The sequence below is a fragment of the Vigna unguiculata genome, chromosome 4, assembly GCF_037176805.1.
Source record: "Vigna unguiculata cultivar grain cowpea cultivar isolate G323 ecotype 2 chromosome 4, ASM3717680v1, whole genome shotgun sequence".
Lineage (NCBI taxonomy): Eukaryota > Viridiplantae > Streptophyta > Magnoliopsida > Fabales > Fabaceae > Vigna > Vigna unguiculata.
The window spans coordinates 46,064,820-46,083,371 of record NC_140795.1 but is presented as its reverse complement, the minus strand read 5'-3'; the positions used below and the strand labels follow the sequence as shown (position 1 = coordinate 46,083,371).

At 33.5% G+C, this 18,552-nt stretch overlaps 3 protein-coding genes across 4 annotated transcripts; 2 read left to right on the top strand and 1 right to left on the bottom strand.

Annotated features, from left to right (window-relative positions):
* Positions 1–580: 580 nt before the first annotated feature.
* LOC114182298 (CLP protease regulatory subunit CLPX1, mitochondrial-like) lies at positions 581–9,662 on the top strand. Of its 2 annotated transcripts, none has more exons than XM_085672710.1 (15): positions 581–2,064; positions 2,338–2,399; positions 2,605–2,693; positions 2,832–2,911; positions 3,067–3,117; positions 3,721–3,795; positions 3,877–3,954; positions 4,912–4,968; positions 5,777–5,847; positions 5,947–6,050; positions 6,254–6,354; positions 7,872–7,934; positions 8,607–8,729; positions 8,825–8,977; positions 9,378–9,662. In XM_085672710.1, exons 1-15 carry the CDS (start codon positions 1,105–1,107, stop codon positions 9,450–9,452), a joined length of 2,142 nt encoding a protein of 713 aa, XP_085528836.1. In that variant the 5' UTR covers positions 581–1,104; the 3' UTR covers positions 9,453–9,662. The 2 variants fall into 2 exon arrangements, with proteins under 2 accessions (XP_085528836.1, XP_027924945.1); XM_028069144.2 differs by having other exon boundaries at positions 583–2,064; positions 5,947–6,046; positions 6,250–6,354.
* Positions 9,663–10,643: 981 nt separating this feature from the next.
* On the bottom strand, positions 10,644–12,616 carry LOC114182302 (uncharacterized). The gene is made up of 2 exons (XM_028069151.2): positions 12,313–12,616; positions 10,644–11,191 (listed from the first exon to the last, which is right to left on the bottom strand). Exons 1-2 carry the CDS (start codon positions 12,492–12,494, stop codon positions 10,984–10,986), a joined length of 390 nt encoding a protein of 129 aa, XP_027924952.1. The 5' UTR covers positions 12,495–12,616; the 3' UTR covers positions 10,644–10,983.
* Positions 12,617–13,671: 1,055 nt separating this feature from the next.
* LOC114182297 (TMV resistance protein N-like) lies at positions 13,672–17,683 on the top strand. The gene is made up of 5 exons (XM_028069143.2): positions 13,672–14,223; positions 14,588–15,695; positions 15,781–16,068; positions 16,169–16,969; positions 17,058–17,683. Exons 1-5 carry the CDS (start codon positions 13,742–13,744, stop codon positions 17,601–17,603), a joined length of 3,225 nt encoding a protein of 1,074 aa, XP_027924944.1. The 5' UTR covers positions 13,672–13,741; the 3' UTR covers positions 17,604–17,683.
* Positions 17,684–18,552: the final 869 nt, after the last annotated feature.

Below are 18,552 nucleotides of genomic sequence, written 5' to 3'. Positions count from 1 at the left end.
TTTAAAAATAAAAAAAGATTCTGCAAAAAAGTAAATATGGTAAAGTAATTTTTTCAATTGAAATGAAATTATTTTTTAAGAACAAAATAAGACAAAAAAAGTGTATGGAAAATATATACACGATTTTTTTTTACATATTGATATAAATTTAAAATAATTTAATTTAATTTTAAAATGTCAATTACTTAAAAGTAATATTAGATAAAAGAAATGTTAGAAGAAAAAAGACGTTTTTTTTTTACACAATGATACAGATGAAGTAATAAAAGTGAATTCTTAAAAGATTAAATCAAAACATTATCTTAGGATTAAAATTTACCAAACAAAATAAATAAGAAGTATTTGGTATATACTGTATACACAAAGGAATCGTGATTTATCTTTAAAATATAGAATGCCTCGAATTTCATCAATTAATGTGATCCACGTGGAATTAATTATACATATGTAATAGCTTGGATCTGCATCTACATCTTCATGCATACACACCCAACAATAAATGCCACTAAAAATATTGAAAAATCTTTTTTTGCTGCTATATTTGCTTTCCATTATTTATAGAAACCAAACCAGAAATGTAGGAAATGGCTGCAATCCAACACGAGAAGATGAAGTGAAGAAGAAGAAGAAGAAGATGGTGAGAGTTAAGAATTTAGCTTTAACAAAATGGTGAAAGTGTTAAAAAATAGAATAAAAAATACAGCACTTTAACCATCACCCACCCACTTCATACACTTCCTCAAATCACAGATAGAGAGAGACACAAACGTGTGTCATGTTCTTTGTGTTGGCAGTTTTCTTTCCTTCACCGAGAAACACTCCTTAGCTCTATCTTCTTGCTCAATCCTCTCCCTTCAAATCCAACTTCTCCTTCATTTTCTCTCTTTCTTCCCGTATTCTTCTCCCTCCCATAAATTCACGCGCACCCACTTTCTTATCCGCCCACATAGATCCAAAATTCTTATCCTTTTCACCATTCCAAGCCAATTCCACAACTGGGTTATCCAAATTCAAAGCATTACTTTACTAATTAACGCAAACCTAATTATCTGGTTGCAGTCCCAAGTTCCCGATTTTGGCTTTTCGGATCAAAGTCATCAACCCATGTCGCGACTCTTTGGTAGATGGAAGAAGGCGAAGGAAATGGCGTCGCTTTCGGGGTTTCTGCCACGTGGGCACCAGCGAATCGGGTTAAATTTTTGCCCAATTTCGACCCAGCTGAATATGATATCCGGCCACCGGCGGTGGGAGGCTCAGGTGGGGGTTCAGGAGCGGTATAAGTGGGACCGTGGCGGGTCGGACGACAACCCGACCCGGAAGATCCGGGCTGAGGCTAATTGCCCACGTTGCACTAAGGACATGAACCTTGTTTTCTCTAATCGCCATTTTCCCACCCCACAAAGTGAGTCTAATTCTGAGTTGGGTGGCGAGGGAGAGAGAGAAAAGGGTTACCAAGCGGTTAACCTTTGCCCGAGTTGCAAAACTGCTTATTACTTTCGCCCTTATGACACTACACCTTTGCAAGGTACTTTCGTGGAGATTGGTAGGGTCAGTAGCACTAACAATAATGGTCTTAATAATGTAAGTGGTAAGGGACATTCTCCTAGGAGGATTACACATGGGAAAGGTGGTGGCAAAGAAGGTAGTAGTAGTAGTACTAGTAGGGGTATTCATGGAGGAGAGGAATCTGGCCCGAAGAGTAATAATAATGCAAGTAAATGGCTTGAAGTGTCATTGTGGGAGACTTTGATGTCATACAATGGTGGTGGTGGTGGCGGTAATGGTAGTAGTGGGGAGCCACCTGAGTCGTGGCCTGGTGTTAATGGGAATGAGAATGGGTTGGCTGTGCATACTCCTCCAGGCCCACCTTTTGCACCTGGGATTAATGTTATCCGGGCTACGGGCCCCCGGAATGGTGGTTCAGGTGGTGGTGGTGGTGGTGGTGGAGGCGATGGTGAGAAGACTTCCTGGGGAGGATCCAATTTGGGGAAGGATTTGCCCTCACCGAAGGAGATATGTAAGGGTCTTGACAAGTTTGTTATTGGCCAAGAGAGAGCCAAGAAGGTATCCTATTTTATTGAGTTTTGTTTGCCTTGTTGATGTGCAATTATGTGTCAATGTGCCCCTTTTGGATAGTTTAGGATGCAGAATAATGATAGAAAGAAAATTAGCGTAAATGCGTGTCTTTTCTATATTCATTGTCATAGTTTTGAATTTGATTCCGATGGTTTTCTTTCATTCGTTGCATGAAACACTTAAACTTGCTGATATCTTACAAGTCACTGCAAATGCATTGTTTTGACTGTACCTCATTAATGGTTCGTGTTTCTGTTGAAGGTACTTTCTGTAGCTGTTTATAACCACTATAAAAGAATATACCATGCCACTTTACAGAAAGGGTTAGTTCTTTTACTACCAGTTGGTGGAACTGCAGCCGATTCTTTTGATTCCTTATTTCCCCGTTTTTATACAGATTGCTTCATGTATATAAAGAAATCTATATGTCATGATAGATATATGAGGACTTTGCCAAATGTCAAAATCATAGTTTGTTCTTTCACATTATCTTTTTACTATGATTGAATTGGTGGAGTTCAATACTAGGTCAACTGTAGATTCAGAAGTATTAGATGATGACGATAATGTGGATCTAGAAAAGAGTAATGTTCTCTTGATGGGTCCAACAGGTTCAGGTATGACATTCATTGACTCATTTATTTTCTTCTTTTCTTGTAAGATGAGAATTAATTGTGTCCGCATTGCTTGCTCTTTTATTCTTACATTTGAAATTACAGTGTGCGTGCTATGCTAATCTACATTTTATCAAATAGGGAAGACATTACTTGCCAAAACACTGGCTCGATTTGTGAATGTGCCATTTGTCATTGCTGATGCAACAACCTTAACACAGGCAAGTATTCACTGATGAGGTCATATTAGAATTTGGAAAATAAAGTACGGCATAGGCAAGTAAATGATGCAAATTTGTCAAATTTCCTGCGCCAAATATCTGATTTCTTCTCATTTGTCCTTGGACAAAACCTAAAAGAGGATTTCAATTTGCAGGCTGGTTATGTTGGAGAAGATGTTGAATCAATACTGTACAAACTACTAGCGGTATGTGTGCTGTTCTGCACAATTATGATGTTTTCTTAAATTATCAATTCTTTCACTTCTAGGAATTGCCCTGTTTATCAATTTTCAGTGTCCTAGAAATTCTTAGGTTTTGCTCACTTATATTGTACAGTTGATGATTAATGGATTTTCTCATAATAGAGTTTATTACATTCATGGAAGCTTCCTTGCTTTATAAACTTAATTGAAAATGATAAAGGTTAGCCCAAAATCCTTAGCAATTTACATTAGTTATAGACAAGAAAATAGTACTCTGTTCCCTCATTATTCTGTGGATATCTATTTTCTTATACAATAATCAATAACTATTGACTTGTGTTGTCTGGTTAGAAAATTTCTAAATGGTAAAAATTAAAATATTCTTAACTTTTCTAAATTTTAATCTTTATATCCTTGTATTTTATATAGGTTGTTATCTAGTGAGATGCTTGTTAGGTTGGATTTCTTCCCTCATTGGTATATGCATGTCAGGGAAGAAAGCTAGTGTTTGAATCTCTGCATCTACTGTTCTTATGTGCCAATTTTATTTATTTTTTATCTCACTTGTCCCATTTCATTGTTATACTGATTATTTTTTCTATACAGGCAGCAGATTTCAATGTTGCAGCAGCTCAACAAGGAATAATTTACATTGATGAAGTTGACAAAATAACTAAGAAGGTTTCTCTGCTAATTTAATTTGACAAGTTCATACTTCTTACCCACTAAAGATTTTAAAAGTTATTGTAAATATTGTCACAGGCTGAGAGCTTAAATATCAGCAGGGATGTTTCTGGTGAGGGTGTTCAGCAGGCATTATTAAAAATGCTGGAAGGAACTGTAAGTAAAAGATCCTAAATGCAGTTGTTGCTAACTGGTGTGGTTTACCTCATTCATTCTGCAACTGAAATCTTCATTTTTGACAAGCAATTTATTCACATAGGTATTTCATCTTGTGTCTAGGGTATTTAACTGGTAATTGATCGATAGTAGGCAATAGCATTGATACATTAATGGTAATTTCAATTATGTTAAGAAAGTACATTGTATATTTTCTTTTTTTGCATGGTAGGATATGATTTGAGATTCCTAGGACGAACTCTAATATATTCAGTGAGATGAAGTTGACGTGCTTTATAATTCCTGTGTATCGAGGACTGAGTTGTTGGAACATGAGACAAGATTTTTGAATTGATGCAATGGTGTTGGTTATTGGGTTTAGTAAAAGCAAAGGTTATTCATTGGAGTTTATTTTCTACAGAGGAAAGCTGTGTTCACAATTTCTTCTGTCCAATTAAAATAAAGTAACAGTAATATAGCTCATTTGCTTTTTCTTTTCCAAAGATTGTGTTCCGAACTGTTGTTGAGGGCAAACCAAAAGAACTTGGTATTCTAGCTTGACATCTGAGGAAAATGTGCAGTTTTTACCAAGTAGTCTCTTGTTAAGTGAAAAAGATGCCCATTTTATTTAGACCATTAAAGCACCCACAGCAATTTGCTTCTATGATTCTAAAACTGTATTTTCTTTAGTCCTTGTTAGTGACTATTTTTAAGATTGATTTCAATTTTAGATTTATTTGTACTTTTTGTTTGCAATATAAATGCAAATTCTCATATTCCAAATTCAATAGTTTTGTTTTTTCTTTTTTGTAAGATCACCTTTCTGTTTTGTGGAACATTTTCATATTTTCACTTGTTCATTGATTATTTGTTCTGAATGTTTTGAATGGTAGGTGCTAAATTGGTGCCATTCTTACTTGCAGTATCCTAAACTTGTCCTTATTTCTTATTGTCTAGATAGTAAATGTTCCTGAGAAAGGAGCCAGGAAGCATCCAAGGGGGGATAACATTCAGGTATGTTGTGTTGGAAATAACATCACTAATCATGTTATTCATGCATGCACCAGGATGTGATTAACAAGTGTTCTCATGCTAGTTTGACATTGTCTTGAATCCTGTGATATACTCTTTCTACATAAACTAGATTAGCTATCTTGAACAGCGTTTTTAGGACTTATTTTTCAACAAGAGCAGTTTTAGAATTTTTTTTCTTCATCTCTTATCTCTTACAATCTATCCTTTTTATCTTTATTTGTAGATTGAATTTTAATGTTTTTTACAAGAGATTATCAATATTATAATTAACCTTATGATATCAATTGTTTATTATGAATTTAAAATAATTTTATATGTTAAAAGATATTTATTCCTAACAAATTATTATGTCCTAACAAATTATTATGTTAAAAAATATAATTTATATATTGAAAAATATTTATTTATTATAAATCTTAGATAAAATTAATATTTATAATGAGCTTTACACATGCTAAAATACTACCTTGTGTATAATTTATAAACATGTTTCTATTTTTATGATTAATGTATCATTTCTTTCCTTATTGGAAAAAATAAAGAAAAAAATGAAAATGTTACAATCACCTTATTGGTTGGTTAATAATGATGAACACATTTACTTTAAAAGTTACATAGATAGCTGGAGTTTGTTTTGAAAACTCTTGTTTCTCCCAACATAGTACTTTTCAATAGTCGATCTACGTGGGCTAGTTTCGTGACCTAGTGGCTAGTACAGTTTTGCATATTGCTAGTAACACTTGTTAATTCCTTCAGTAATGTTCCATTCATTTTTTATCTTATGCAGATGGACACAAAAAATATTCTTTTTATATGTGGTGGAGCATTTATTGATCTTGAAAAAACCATTTCAGAAAGGTAGATATTTTTGGCCTTTGTCTTAATCATAGATGCTTTACCATTGCCTTGTTTCTGCCAGAGTGTTCACTAACCTGTATTATTTATCTAATACACCAGACGACAAGATTCTTCAATTGGTTTTGGAGCACCAGTTCGTGCCAATATGAGAACTGGTGGAATCACAGATTCTGTAGTAACATCATCTTTACTTGAGTCAGTGAGTATTGACTCTTATTATCTGAAATACTGATCTTTTTTTTTTTTTTTAATAATTGAAGCTTGTAAATAATGCATCTAAACTACCATGTTGGTGTGTGCTTTCTCCTATACTCCAACACCAGATTAAAGCACAATAGTAAGAACGGTCATAGCCAAAAACTATCATAGTGAGACTAAAATGTTGTGTTTAATACTTTACAGGTAGAAAGTGCTGATCTTATTGCATTTGGCCTCATACCAGAGTTTATTGGACGATTCCCCATCTTAGTCAGCTTGTCAGCTTTAACTGAAGACCAACTTATGATGGTATTCTTACCTTGTTTATGTCTTTTAATCATCTCATATCTTTTACTTCCCGATTTCTCTGAACCATTTAGTGCTCAAATGACTGATTCTGCTTGCCTGTTGAGTGGTCCATCCTATGATAATTCTGCTGTCATTTATGATTTGTGATGCTTTCTACATATAAAGACTTGAGAATCCATATGGGTCTTGCAGCCTCCTAAAAGCTTTAAATCTTCATTTTCTCTCAAGAATCGAGGCTTTTTAAAAATGAACTTCAATATTTTTATAAAATAATAATAAATTTGATAAAGAAAAGAACGTATAGTCATACGGTCTTTAGTCAAGTCCACGGTTCATATTTAATAGCATGGAAAGCAATTGGATTTTTTAAACATTTTAATGACTAGAATAGGCACTTATGATGTGGGTATAAAATGTAAAAGGAAAAGTCAATACATGTGTGTCACAGAGAAAGGAATGTTAGGGACATTCTCTTTCATTGGTAGTTTGAAATTGCAATTTTGTTTTTGTCTCAAATCTTATCTTATTCAATAAAGTTCTTGATTTTGTAGTTTTATATAAAATTTAATCAATGGGAAAAAGTGTTAGAAAGGGTGTGTCTGACAGGATCTTCAAGCCCAATTATGATAATGAGCAAGAATGGGATCAGATGTTGGACCGAACTGGGAAAAAGCCCATCACATGAAAGAATACTCTAGAAAGAAGAAAGAGAGTTCAATAGGCATAATTAGTTAGTGAGGTGGCACACAGTTACTGCATTTGCTGAAAGAATTCTATTAGCATATTCTGTTTTACAGCTTGCAGTAATAGAATAGCAGGGGAATGAGGGAAGGCAGAAAAGAACATTGAACAAGGGTGGTTAGGAGGGTGTCTCTCTGGATAGAAGTCATAGGCTCTAGTTTATCTTTTTCAGTGAATGCAATAACTGTGGTAGATTCCCTTTTTCATCAAATAATACAGTTGCAGTGAAATCCTTGTTGGGGTTTCCATCAGTGCCCTCATCCATCCTCTCTATCTCTCTCTCTCGCTCTATGTGTGTGTGTATATATAATATTTAAATCTTAAATGGTCTGAACTGATTTTAACTTATACTTACAGCAAAATTGGGGTGCCAAGTCCCATATCGTGTGGTATGGGATGCTCGTTAGAGTATTTAAAGAGTCTGGTTCTTCCTTCTTAATAGCTAGCTTTATGATGGATTCCGCAAGTACTTGATACTTAACATTAGTTCACTGATTGTGTGACTTCCTTGGAGCTATTGTAACTTTGGTGATTCATAATTCTTAAATTGCGTAACTTTCCTAGAATCATTGAAACACCCATATGAAAAAGGTGGTCTCTTTTTATTTGATGTTGACACTTTGTTCCCTCCCTTTTCAGTGTTGGTAAAAAAATGGATATCGAAACGTTTTTGGGAAAGTAGAAAGGATTTTGAAAAATGGGAATCCCTTTCTTTCTAGTATGTTACTTCATATTTAGATTTTGAAAATATAGTCATATGACTATTGGGTTTGCAGGTCCTCACTGAACCAAAAAATGCTCTTGGCAAGCAGTACAAGAAATTATTTAGCATGAATAATGTAAGCAGCTGTCTCTCTCTCTCTCTCTCTGTGTGTGCCTCTCATTGTGTGTTTTTGTGTCTATGGCGGTCTGAGTGCCTGATTCTGTGCATGTGACTACTATTTGGTGTGAAACCTGAACTCATGTGGCCACCATATCCATATCGAAGGAACAAAGTTTAGGCATACTGAGAAGCAAACTGTTCAAACTTTACATTGGTTAGAAGGATTGATTTAATGATTGTCCATGACAGACTAATATAACTTTGTAATGAGTCACTCACTTCATATATCTTTTATTTCAAATTTTTGTATAATTAATCACTTTATCTCCCTCTTCCTATTCTTACCATGACATAAAAATATCCCTTAATCTCCTTTTTTTTTTCATCTGTTGATGATGCATGGAGCTTGTCTCAAAACCACTTTTGTCTTCCTATATTGGAACCTGACATAGAAGACTGATCAAACTACCCTTGGTTGATTTAGTCTGCCATTGTTTTTGGCCATTTGGGTTTCTTCTTTGCTGGGTCAAACTTGTCAACTTGTTTTTTCCTTTTGCTAAAAATATTCAAATTGTCCCATGTGTGTCCATTTATTAATTCCTTTTTTTTTTTCAATCAAGAGTGCGGGTAGCTTGTAAAGTGGACACAAGGAAATCTATTTATCTCAAACTTTACCCCTATTCTCCAGGTCAAGTTACACTTTACAGAGAAAGCTCTAAGGCTGGTAGCAAAGAAAGCAATGTCTAAAAATACTGGTGCTAGAGGTTTAAGAGCCCTACTGGAAAGCATTTTAACTGAGGCGATGTTTGAGGTATTGAACAGTTTGCTTATTCTTATATATCTATCAGAAACTGTCATAATTCTCTACAGATTTTTACTGACACATACCATGCTCATGTGCACCAGATTCCTGATATTAAGACAGGAAGTGATCGAATTGATGCAGTTGTTGTTGATGAAGAGTCAGTAGGATCACTAACTTCCCTTGGTTGTGGAGGGAAAATTCTCCGGGGAGATGGTGCTTTGGAGCAGTACCTAGCTAAGATGAAAGATTCAGCGGTATGATCTCCATGCACTGGTTAATGCATTGGATTTTATGTTGGAGGATTGGTTATAAAAACTATTAATTGTTTGAGTCTAGATTCTCTATCCAATTTTTTGATGCTATTATCAGTTGAGCATTAAAAATATACTATGTTGATAGTTTAGAAATCTTTTTAATATATTTTAAAACTTCTAAACTAATACACATCAGAGTATTTTAAAGACACAATAGAGGAACAATACAGTAAAATGTAGTCGAGAATCTAAATTTCAATAGTTCATGTTACCTTGTAGTTGTCCCTGCTTATGTAATAATAACATGCCCCGTACAGGAGATGTTTTCCTTCGTTTGATGCATTATGAGCTATGAGGATGCTGTATTGAGTTTGGTCTAAACCTGCTTGATCTTTTACAGGTTAATGTTGACGTGGGCGAATCAGACTTAAATGAGGGGGATTTGGAGCTTTCATCAAGAGCCATGAGTTTGTAATCTCATTAATCAGTGTATAATTTGTTATTGTTATTTGTACAAAACTCTTAAAAAAAGAGTTGCTGTAATTATCCCTTGTATAACAGCATAGCTACTGATATCTAAGTTCACTGGATAGGAAAGAAATAATAGAAGAAAAAAGAAAGGTATAGTGCAGCAATGCTAATTTAGGCAGCACATTATACAAAATTTTCAATTATTTTTTAGGAAGTCTCAATGAGTATTTTCTTCTTTTTTTTTTTTTACTTTCTTCTACTGGTGCCCCGCTGAGCAATAACCTATTATGGATTTAATTTTAGGCAGTGTTTTTACTGATTTCAAAACTTGAACTTGTGACCTCTTTACATGTGACATGACACTAATCTTAGCTATTGTGCCAAGGATTCTTCTTTCAGATTGTCAAAATGTTTCACATCAAGATTTTTATTTTTGCATTTGTTCGGTGTAGTAAGCGTTTTCTCTGTTGTAAGATTATTAGATTGCATCTGGGTAAAAAAATCAGTATATAGAAAGCTAATTCATGATCTTCAATATTGGTTAAAACTTTAACCTTGCAGCCTCAAAATACTAGACGGTTGACACCACCAAAACCAGATATTCAGAGTTCAGAAGCTCCGAATTAGTCAGTTCTCATGAATTATTTTTTTTATGAAGGTAAAATTAATAAATAACCGTTTCTACTTTTTGATGGTATCACCATGGCTTCTAAGGTAAAATTGATTACTATGTTATCCAGACAAAACCATAGAAAAGGCTGATTGGTTGCTTTTCTTTCTGGTTTGGAATTTACATTATACCCATAATCAACATTCCAAGATGGCATAGGAGATTGCTGAACAAAATTATAAGATTATTAACTAAAGTGTTTTTACATTCAGTGATAACTTAAATTGAGTTTCTAAAAAGTGACGCCCATCCAAAGTAGTACTGATAGTGAAATTCTGTACATTGTTAAAACTTGAATCTGCTTGTTATGCAATTGGTTGAGATTTTTACATTCTCGACCACTAGCGATAGATTTGTGATAAAGTCTCCTTGACATTTTGGTGTATACTCTGGTTTAAGATTTCCTTAATCAATTCTGAACAAATGGCATTGCTGATATATCCTCATATTTTAGTGTTGCTCTCCAGCAATCTTGTAAAAAAACTTGAACGGTTGTTTAAGGTTGTCTCTTAGTTCTCTATCATGTACATGACAGATGCATTCTTTTGCATTAAATTCATTGACTTAGAGCAATTCCAACAGAAATGGCAAACAACATATTGTATAGCTACAAACCATTCAGAAGAATCTATTAGCAGAATACGTTGTCCTCATGGACAATGAATCTGCAACAATGGATTCAACCAACTATGTAGATTATGCAGAGAATCCAATCAGGATATTACTTTCAACAGGATCATTGTCAAGGAATGTTATGGAAGTGAGGACTTTGATACATCCCTGTAGTTATTGGTAATTACTTGATCAAGTTCATATACATGGCATATCATTAGTCCACAACAGTAGAAGGGTTTATTGGTATACATTATTTTTTCAAGCTGTAGTGCTTCTTCACAGCTTCAATCACTTCCCAAGTAATGTTCATTCCTTTGGGGAAGACAACTAAGTCACCACCCCCAATTTCAAAAGACCCAACAGATCCTTCAACAGTAACCCTCACTTTTCCCTCCAGCAGATACATAGTTTCTTCTTCTTTAAAGGACCATGGAATTTTGGTTGGACCACCTTCCCACCTGTTCAATATTTAGACCCATGTGTCAAAGCTAGTATGAAATCTAAAAGATAGCATAGAACCAAAGCACTACAAAATTACAACTCTATCATTCAGCATCAAACTATAAAAGCATACAATTTTCAAGCATAAAATGAATACATATAACAAAATTATCTAAATTAGGTATGTAACTATGCACAATGTAATTACAGAAGATTTAATAACCTAATTACAGGAATTTGATTAGCTTAATTTCAGGAGATTAATTGTTAATTAGCTTAATTTCAGAAGAACAATTTCGATTCTATCACAAAGCTCTTCAAACTTTTTCATATATCACATTTGACATTTAGGTCTCCATCATGAATGGAACATGTGAACTCCATTTACCTTCAGATCTAAAAAATAAAATTATGACTTGTTTATCCTTTTCATCTGTCAGATTATTTCAGCTGATGACACTGATGATACAACTTCATATCCAATTGAGTTAAATTTCAACAAAGAACTTTTCATTCCTCAAGGAATCATCTATCTTTCTGCCTAAGCAAGCATTAAGGTCGGTCTTAAGAAAGAAGAAAAAAATAATTATGACATTTGTCCAAGTGCAAAGTGTTTCCGATAATAAGCAATGGAATGCAAGGTTTTTCATTAATGGTAAAAATTTGCAAGTGCAGACAGATAATTAAAAACTAAGCTACTGCTTGCATCAACAAAAGAATCCAGTAACACGTAAAAAATTTAAAATATACAGTATTCTTAAAATTCCATCCCATCTTCTGTATAGTAATGGTTTACTGCAAAAAAATATAAAACGAAAGAATAGAAAAGAAAAAACCAACAATACTAGCAATGAGGATGCCTTCACACTAATTTCTTTGTTTAACCCACACCTATATGATTAACAAAGGATTAAAATAACACCATCATAACAATGAGCTAATTCCCTCTACCTACCCACCACAGTAACCACTGAGATAGGAGAGTGAAACACAGACATGAGCAAGACCCAGAATTTGCAGAGCAGAAAAGGTTGAAACTTTGAAGGAAACACATCATGGGCAGCAGTGAAAAACGAGTAACAAGATCACACTTGAAAAAACAGAAGAGAAAAAAAATTGAAAATAAAGAAACAGTTACTTGTTCCAAGTTGAGACTCCAAGTTCAGCGAGTTTGGACTGAGGTGGGTTCTTCTCTATCTTCACTCCAAACACCTCATAGGTTTTCATGGCGGTTTCCTTAGGCATGAGTGCAAGAAAGAAGAGGGAGAGAAGCAGAGGAACAAGAACAAGAAGTGACAAACGCAGCACAGAGAGCTTCATTGCTTTACCAAATTGCAGTTTCTGTGTTTCGCAAAAAGTTGTGTTCTGAACAGTGTGGAATGGAAAAAATTTCCACTTTTTCTGATGGCAGAATATTTCAAATGCCACTTGGGAACTATTTTCTATAAAGAAAAGTTTAGACATTAATACAAATGATTCATTGCAGAGCAGATAATAAACTCCCTCTATAAATTATTTTACTTATTAATAATATTAAAAAACAATGTATTACTTATTTAAGAGTTTTTTCTTCAAATTATTTTTAAAATTGTATTTTATTTATAAATAAAATTATATATATGTTTTCTAATATTTATAAAAGTAATGTAAAATAATATTTTTAACAAACATTAGGTTGATGTTTTATTATAATCCAATGTAATACTCTATTTATTATATAAAAACACTATATTTCATAAAGTATATAGTTTAATTAAAAGTAAAATATAATTTTAAAAATAGTTTGAAGTAGAATGATATATTTAACTCTTTATTGAATAAATAATATTAATTTTTCAGGATTTAAAAATATGTTTAAAAGGCAAATAATGACTATAAAAAGCTTTTATATTATGATTCATTTATTATTGAATTCTGACATAAGACTGCTAACGATTATAATAATTATTTTAAAATATTTTTTATTATAATTTCAGCTTAAGGAAGATTTGAATTTTCTTGACATTTTTAATTGAATATTTACTAAACAATTATTTTCATTTGAATATTTTAAAAACTTATATTTTGTAATTAAATTTTGCTCGTTGATTTTATCGTTATTTCAGTTTATGTAATTGTTTTGTTTCGGTCATAGTTTACATGTAAAAGTAAAAAAAAAAAAAAATTGTGAATTTGAATATTTTTAATAAGTATCTATGAAAATTTTTATTCCATAATTGTCCCATTTTTTTTATTTTTAAAAAAATGATACTATAACAATTGAATCTTAACAAATTTAATTGATATTTTTAAGTGATTTTAAAATATAAAAACTCAAAGCAAAATTAAATAAAAAAAATACTCAAAGCAAAATTTTGGTTGTAAAAAGTTAATCTTTTGTATTTATATAAAAAAAAAGAGAATAAAAAGTAAAATAGGAAAAATTTGTAGGGTGAGAGAAAAAAAAAAAAAGATTTCGGCGTTAAGACTTTACTCTTATGCGTTTCATATTTATCATCACATTCAGCAGGTTTGGTTTTGGAGAGCCATAACAAGTCAACCGTAATTAATCACAGCAACTTTTGTTCATGGCTATAAGATCACACTCCCAAAAATTCACCTACGATGTGTTCCTCAACTTCAGAGGCTCAGACACACGCTATGGTTTTGCTGGCAATCTTTACAAAGCTCTTGATGATAGGGGAATCCACACTTTCATTGATGATGAGAAGCTTCAGGGTGGAGATGAACTAGCACCAACACTTGTGAAGGCAATTCAAGAGTCCAGGATTGCCATCACTGTGCTCTCTCACACCTATGCTTCTTCTTCATTTTGTTTGGATGAACTGGTTTACATCCTTGAACGTGCTGAGGAGAAAAAGTTGCTGGTTTTGCCAGTTTTTTATAACGTGGATCCTTCTTTTGTGAGGTACCAAGAAGGAAGTTATGGTGAAGCATTGGCTAGGCATGAGGAAAGGCTCAAAGCTAATAATAATAAGGAGAAGTTGGAGAAATGGAAGATGGCTCTTCATCAAGTAGCTAACTTCTCTGGCTTTCATTACAAATATGGGTACCCACCTCACCAATTTTTTACATCATTCTTTGTTTCATTAGGTTTCACTGCACCTGTGATCTAAAGATTAATGTTAACCTCGACAACTTTTTATTCTTGATCAAGGGAATTTTAGGTTAACCTCTCCCTAGTCACTTTTAAAAGAAGAAAAACGGTCAAATAATTTTCTCACTGCTAGCTTATACAAAAGTTCAAAATCTGATTTTGGGAAAGCTAAATGAAGAAACTTTTACAAATTAACTTATACATAAGATTGTTTTAGTTTATATAGATGTTTAGTTAGTTGTTCTTTCTTATTTTCTTTTCCTAGAAATACATAGGAATTCAACCAAACATGCTCTAAAAATTGTGTTTGGAACAGAGAAGAATATGAATACAAGTTTATTGGGAGGATTGTTGAGTGGGTCTCTGGTGAGATTAATCGTGCTCCTTTACATGTGGTGGATTACCCGGTTGGATTAGATTCACAAGTGTTAAAAGTGATGAAGCTTTTGGATGTTGGATCTGGTGATGGTGTCCACTTGATAGGGTTCTATGGAATGGGTGGGGTAGGGAAAACGTCACTTGCTTCAGCAGTTTATAATTTGATTGCTGGCCATTTTGATGGTTCCTGTTTTCTTCAAAATGTGAGAGAGAAATCAAACAAACACGGGTTAGATCATCTTCAAAGCATCATTCTTTCCGAAATACTTGGAGATAAGAGAATCATGTTTCCAAGTGAGCAGCAAGGAATTTCAATGATACAACACAGACTCCAGAAAAAGAGGCTTCTTTTGATTCTAGATGATGTTGACAAGCACGAGCAGTTACAGACACTTGTTGGAAGGCCTCACTGGGTTGGTCGTGGAAGCAAAGTCATCATCACCACTCGGGACAAACATCTGCTGACATCTCATCATGTTCAAGAAACATATGAGGTGAAGAAATTAAACAAGAACCATGCTCTTCAATTACTTACATGGAAAGTTTTCAAATCAGAACATGTTTATCCGGCATACGTGGAGGTGTTGAATCGTGCAGTAACTTATGCTTGTGGCCTTCCATTGGCTTTGGAAGTAATAGGTGCCAACCTGTGTGGAAAAAGTATACAAGAATGTGAATCTGTCATAGATCAATATAAAATAATTCCAAACAATCGAATCCAAGAGACTCTTAAAGTAAGCTTTGATGCTTTGCAGGAAGAAGAGAAGAGAGTTTTTCTTGACATTGCTTGTTGCTTCAAAGGATATAAACTAACAGAAGTTGAAGATATACTTCATGCTCATCATGGTGCTTGTATGAAATATCAGATATGTGTATTGGCTGAAAAATCTCTCATAAAGATTGATCAGTATGACAGAGTTACATTGCATGACTTGGTAGAGGACATGGGTAAGGAAATTGTCAGACAAGAATCACCAGAAGAACCAGGGAAGCGCAGTAGGTTATGGTTACCAAATGCTATAATCCAAGTTTTGGAAGACAACACTGTGAGTGAACTTTTTCTAATGTGTTGAAGTCTTGTATATACTTGCATTGTAATTTTTGACTGATTCAAGCCTTCTGCATTCACAGGGAACAAGTGAAATTAAAATCATATGTCTGGATTTCCCCTTGTTTGAAAAGAAAATGGTAGAATGGGATGGGATGGCCTTCCAGAAGACGGAAAACCTCAAAACACTTATTATTAGAAATGGTATTTTTTCTGATGATCCCAAATGTTTTCCAAATAGTTTGAGAGTGTTGGAATGGTGGAGATATCCTTCACATTGTTTACCATCTTATTTTCAACCAAAACAACTTGCAATATGCAAGTTACCGCATAGCCTCTTCATGTCATTTCAGATGGGTGGCTTAAGCAAGGCAAGTTTACATTGTACACTCTCCACATCTTGCAAACTAATAAATTCATTTTAAGGTTATTCAGACCTTACTTATTTGTATTCTCTCTTTTTCTTTGCAGAAGCTCAGGAATCTACGGGTTTTGAATTTTGACTGCTGTGAATGTTTAACTCAGATACCCGATGCTGTATCTAATCTCCAAAATTTGGAGGAACTTTCGTTTAAAAATTGCGTAAATTTAGTTAGAGTTCATAATTCGGTTGGTCTGCTGCATAAACTTAGGATATTGGAAGCTTCTGGTTGCATCAAGCTTAGGAATTTTCCACCCCTGAAGTTGAGTTCTCTTGAAAAACTTGAACTTTCACATTGTTCTAGTCTCAAGAGTTTTCCAGAAATTATAGGAAAGATGGAAAACATAAGGGAACTTCGGTTGCTAGGAACTCTCATAAAAGAGTTGCCACTTTCATTTCAAAATCTAACTCGGCTTAGAAAGTTGTCCTTGCTATTCTGTGGAATTGTTCAGTTACAAAGCAGCATTGTCATGATGCCAGAACTGACTCTTATTGAGGCTTGGGGATGGAAAGGGTGGCAGTGGACAAAGCGGGAAGAGGATGAAGAAAAAGATGGCTCAATGGTACCTTCAAAAGTAGAATTGCTTTGGGCGTCAAAATGCAACCTGTGTGATGATTTTTTTCAAATAGGTTTCACACGGTTTGCTCATGTGATAGATTTAGACCTATCGAACAATAATTTCACACACCTTCCTGAATGCATCAAAGAATGTCAATTTTTAAAAAAGCTTGACGTCAGTTGTTGCAGGCAACTTCGGGAAATCAGAGGAATTCCACCAAAGTTGAAACATTTCAATGCAACAAACTGTTTGTCACTGACATCCTCGAGTATAAGCATGTTCCTGAACCAGGTTTTGTCTTGTTTTTTATGTATTTTTTTTTTATAACATATTTTGTACCTAATGTTTGTAAACTTATTAACTCCTTTATGATTAACAGGATCTGCATGAGACTCGAAAAACTCTGTTACTTTTGCCAGGATCTAGGAACCCTGAATGGTTCAATCACACAAGTTATAGACCATCGAGTTCTTTCTGGATTCGCAACAAGTTCCCTGGCAAAGTTCTTTGTCTTTTTGTTGCACCGAAGGATAGAGACATTAGTGATTATGTTAAACCCATGTTGCTCATCAATGACAAAGTTTATGTATGTTTCTTTGATAGGCTCAAGTTCTTGAAGTTGGGAGCAGAACACACATTTCTTTTCGATCTACGAAATTTAATTTTTACCAACAATCTGTATGAAGTGCCTTTAGAAAATGAATGGAACCATGTGAAGGTTACATGTTTTGATTTGACAGCAGCCTCAATGCCTACACCGGTGCCTATACAAAGCGGAATCCATGTATTCAAGCAGGAAAATAGCGATGAAGATATCATGTTCACTGATCCTTATACAAAGAAGAGGGAGCTAGAAATGATCCTTCCTCTTTCTCCATCTATTATTTTGGACTTGGATTTGAACTTTGATTATTTGGACTTTTGATTTGGGCTTTGATTTGGACTTTGATGTTTCTGATAACTTTTCTGATAGTATGTTAAAAAGGTTCTTGACTTGGATTTGAACTTTGATTTAGACTTAGATCTTTCTAATGAAATTTTTTATAATTATTAATATAGAAAAAATAGGAATTAAGATTAATCTCTCTTGTAGAAAATACATATAGAGACTTAATTTATAATAAAGAATATATGGACTAAGTCCTAAATATATATGAAGAATAATAACAGAAAAATAAGATATTTAAATATATCTTAACAATAGTATATTAAAAAGGTTTTTAGTATATTTTAAAACATCATAATCAATATATTTTGAAGTACAACATAGGAACCGAAAAAAGAAATTGAACAAATTAAGTAGAAAATTCAAATTTGACTTTTTGCTTTTGTAATAGCAATACGAATGCTCTAGCCAGTGAAATAACTGTCCCGTTTCTTAACAGTTGGTTAAAGTTTTCATTTTGGCTTTGCTTTCTAGCCACTTGCTGATAGTAGGTTGTAGAAGAATTTGGATTTTTTTTATTGATTTTTTTTTGTTGTTTTTTTGCTTTACTTCAAAATATACATATGAGCATTGATTTTGATGTTTCAAAATATATTAAAAAGATTTTTAAAGTACCAATATTAATATTTAGTAGAAAATAACATTAAAAAACTCAACTGAGAATTTGAGAATTTGAACTTGTTGGGGAGAGGTTGTTTGTCTATCTTTTTCTCCTTGCATTTGTAGGAATTCATGCCAAATATCATGACCAAGTACTTATTCAGCACAGATATGTAAATAATTTATTGATTAGTATTACCTAAATTATATCAATGTACGCAGACCTCGTAATATTAATAAGAAATATATTGAAATTCCAGTTAAAAGCGATTGGATGACAAATTTCCTGATTATGATTTAGGAGATATTGATGACGAACCCATGTATT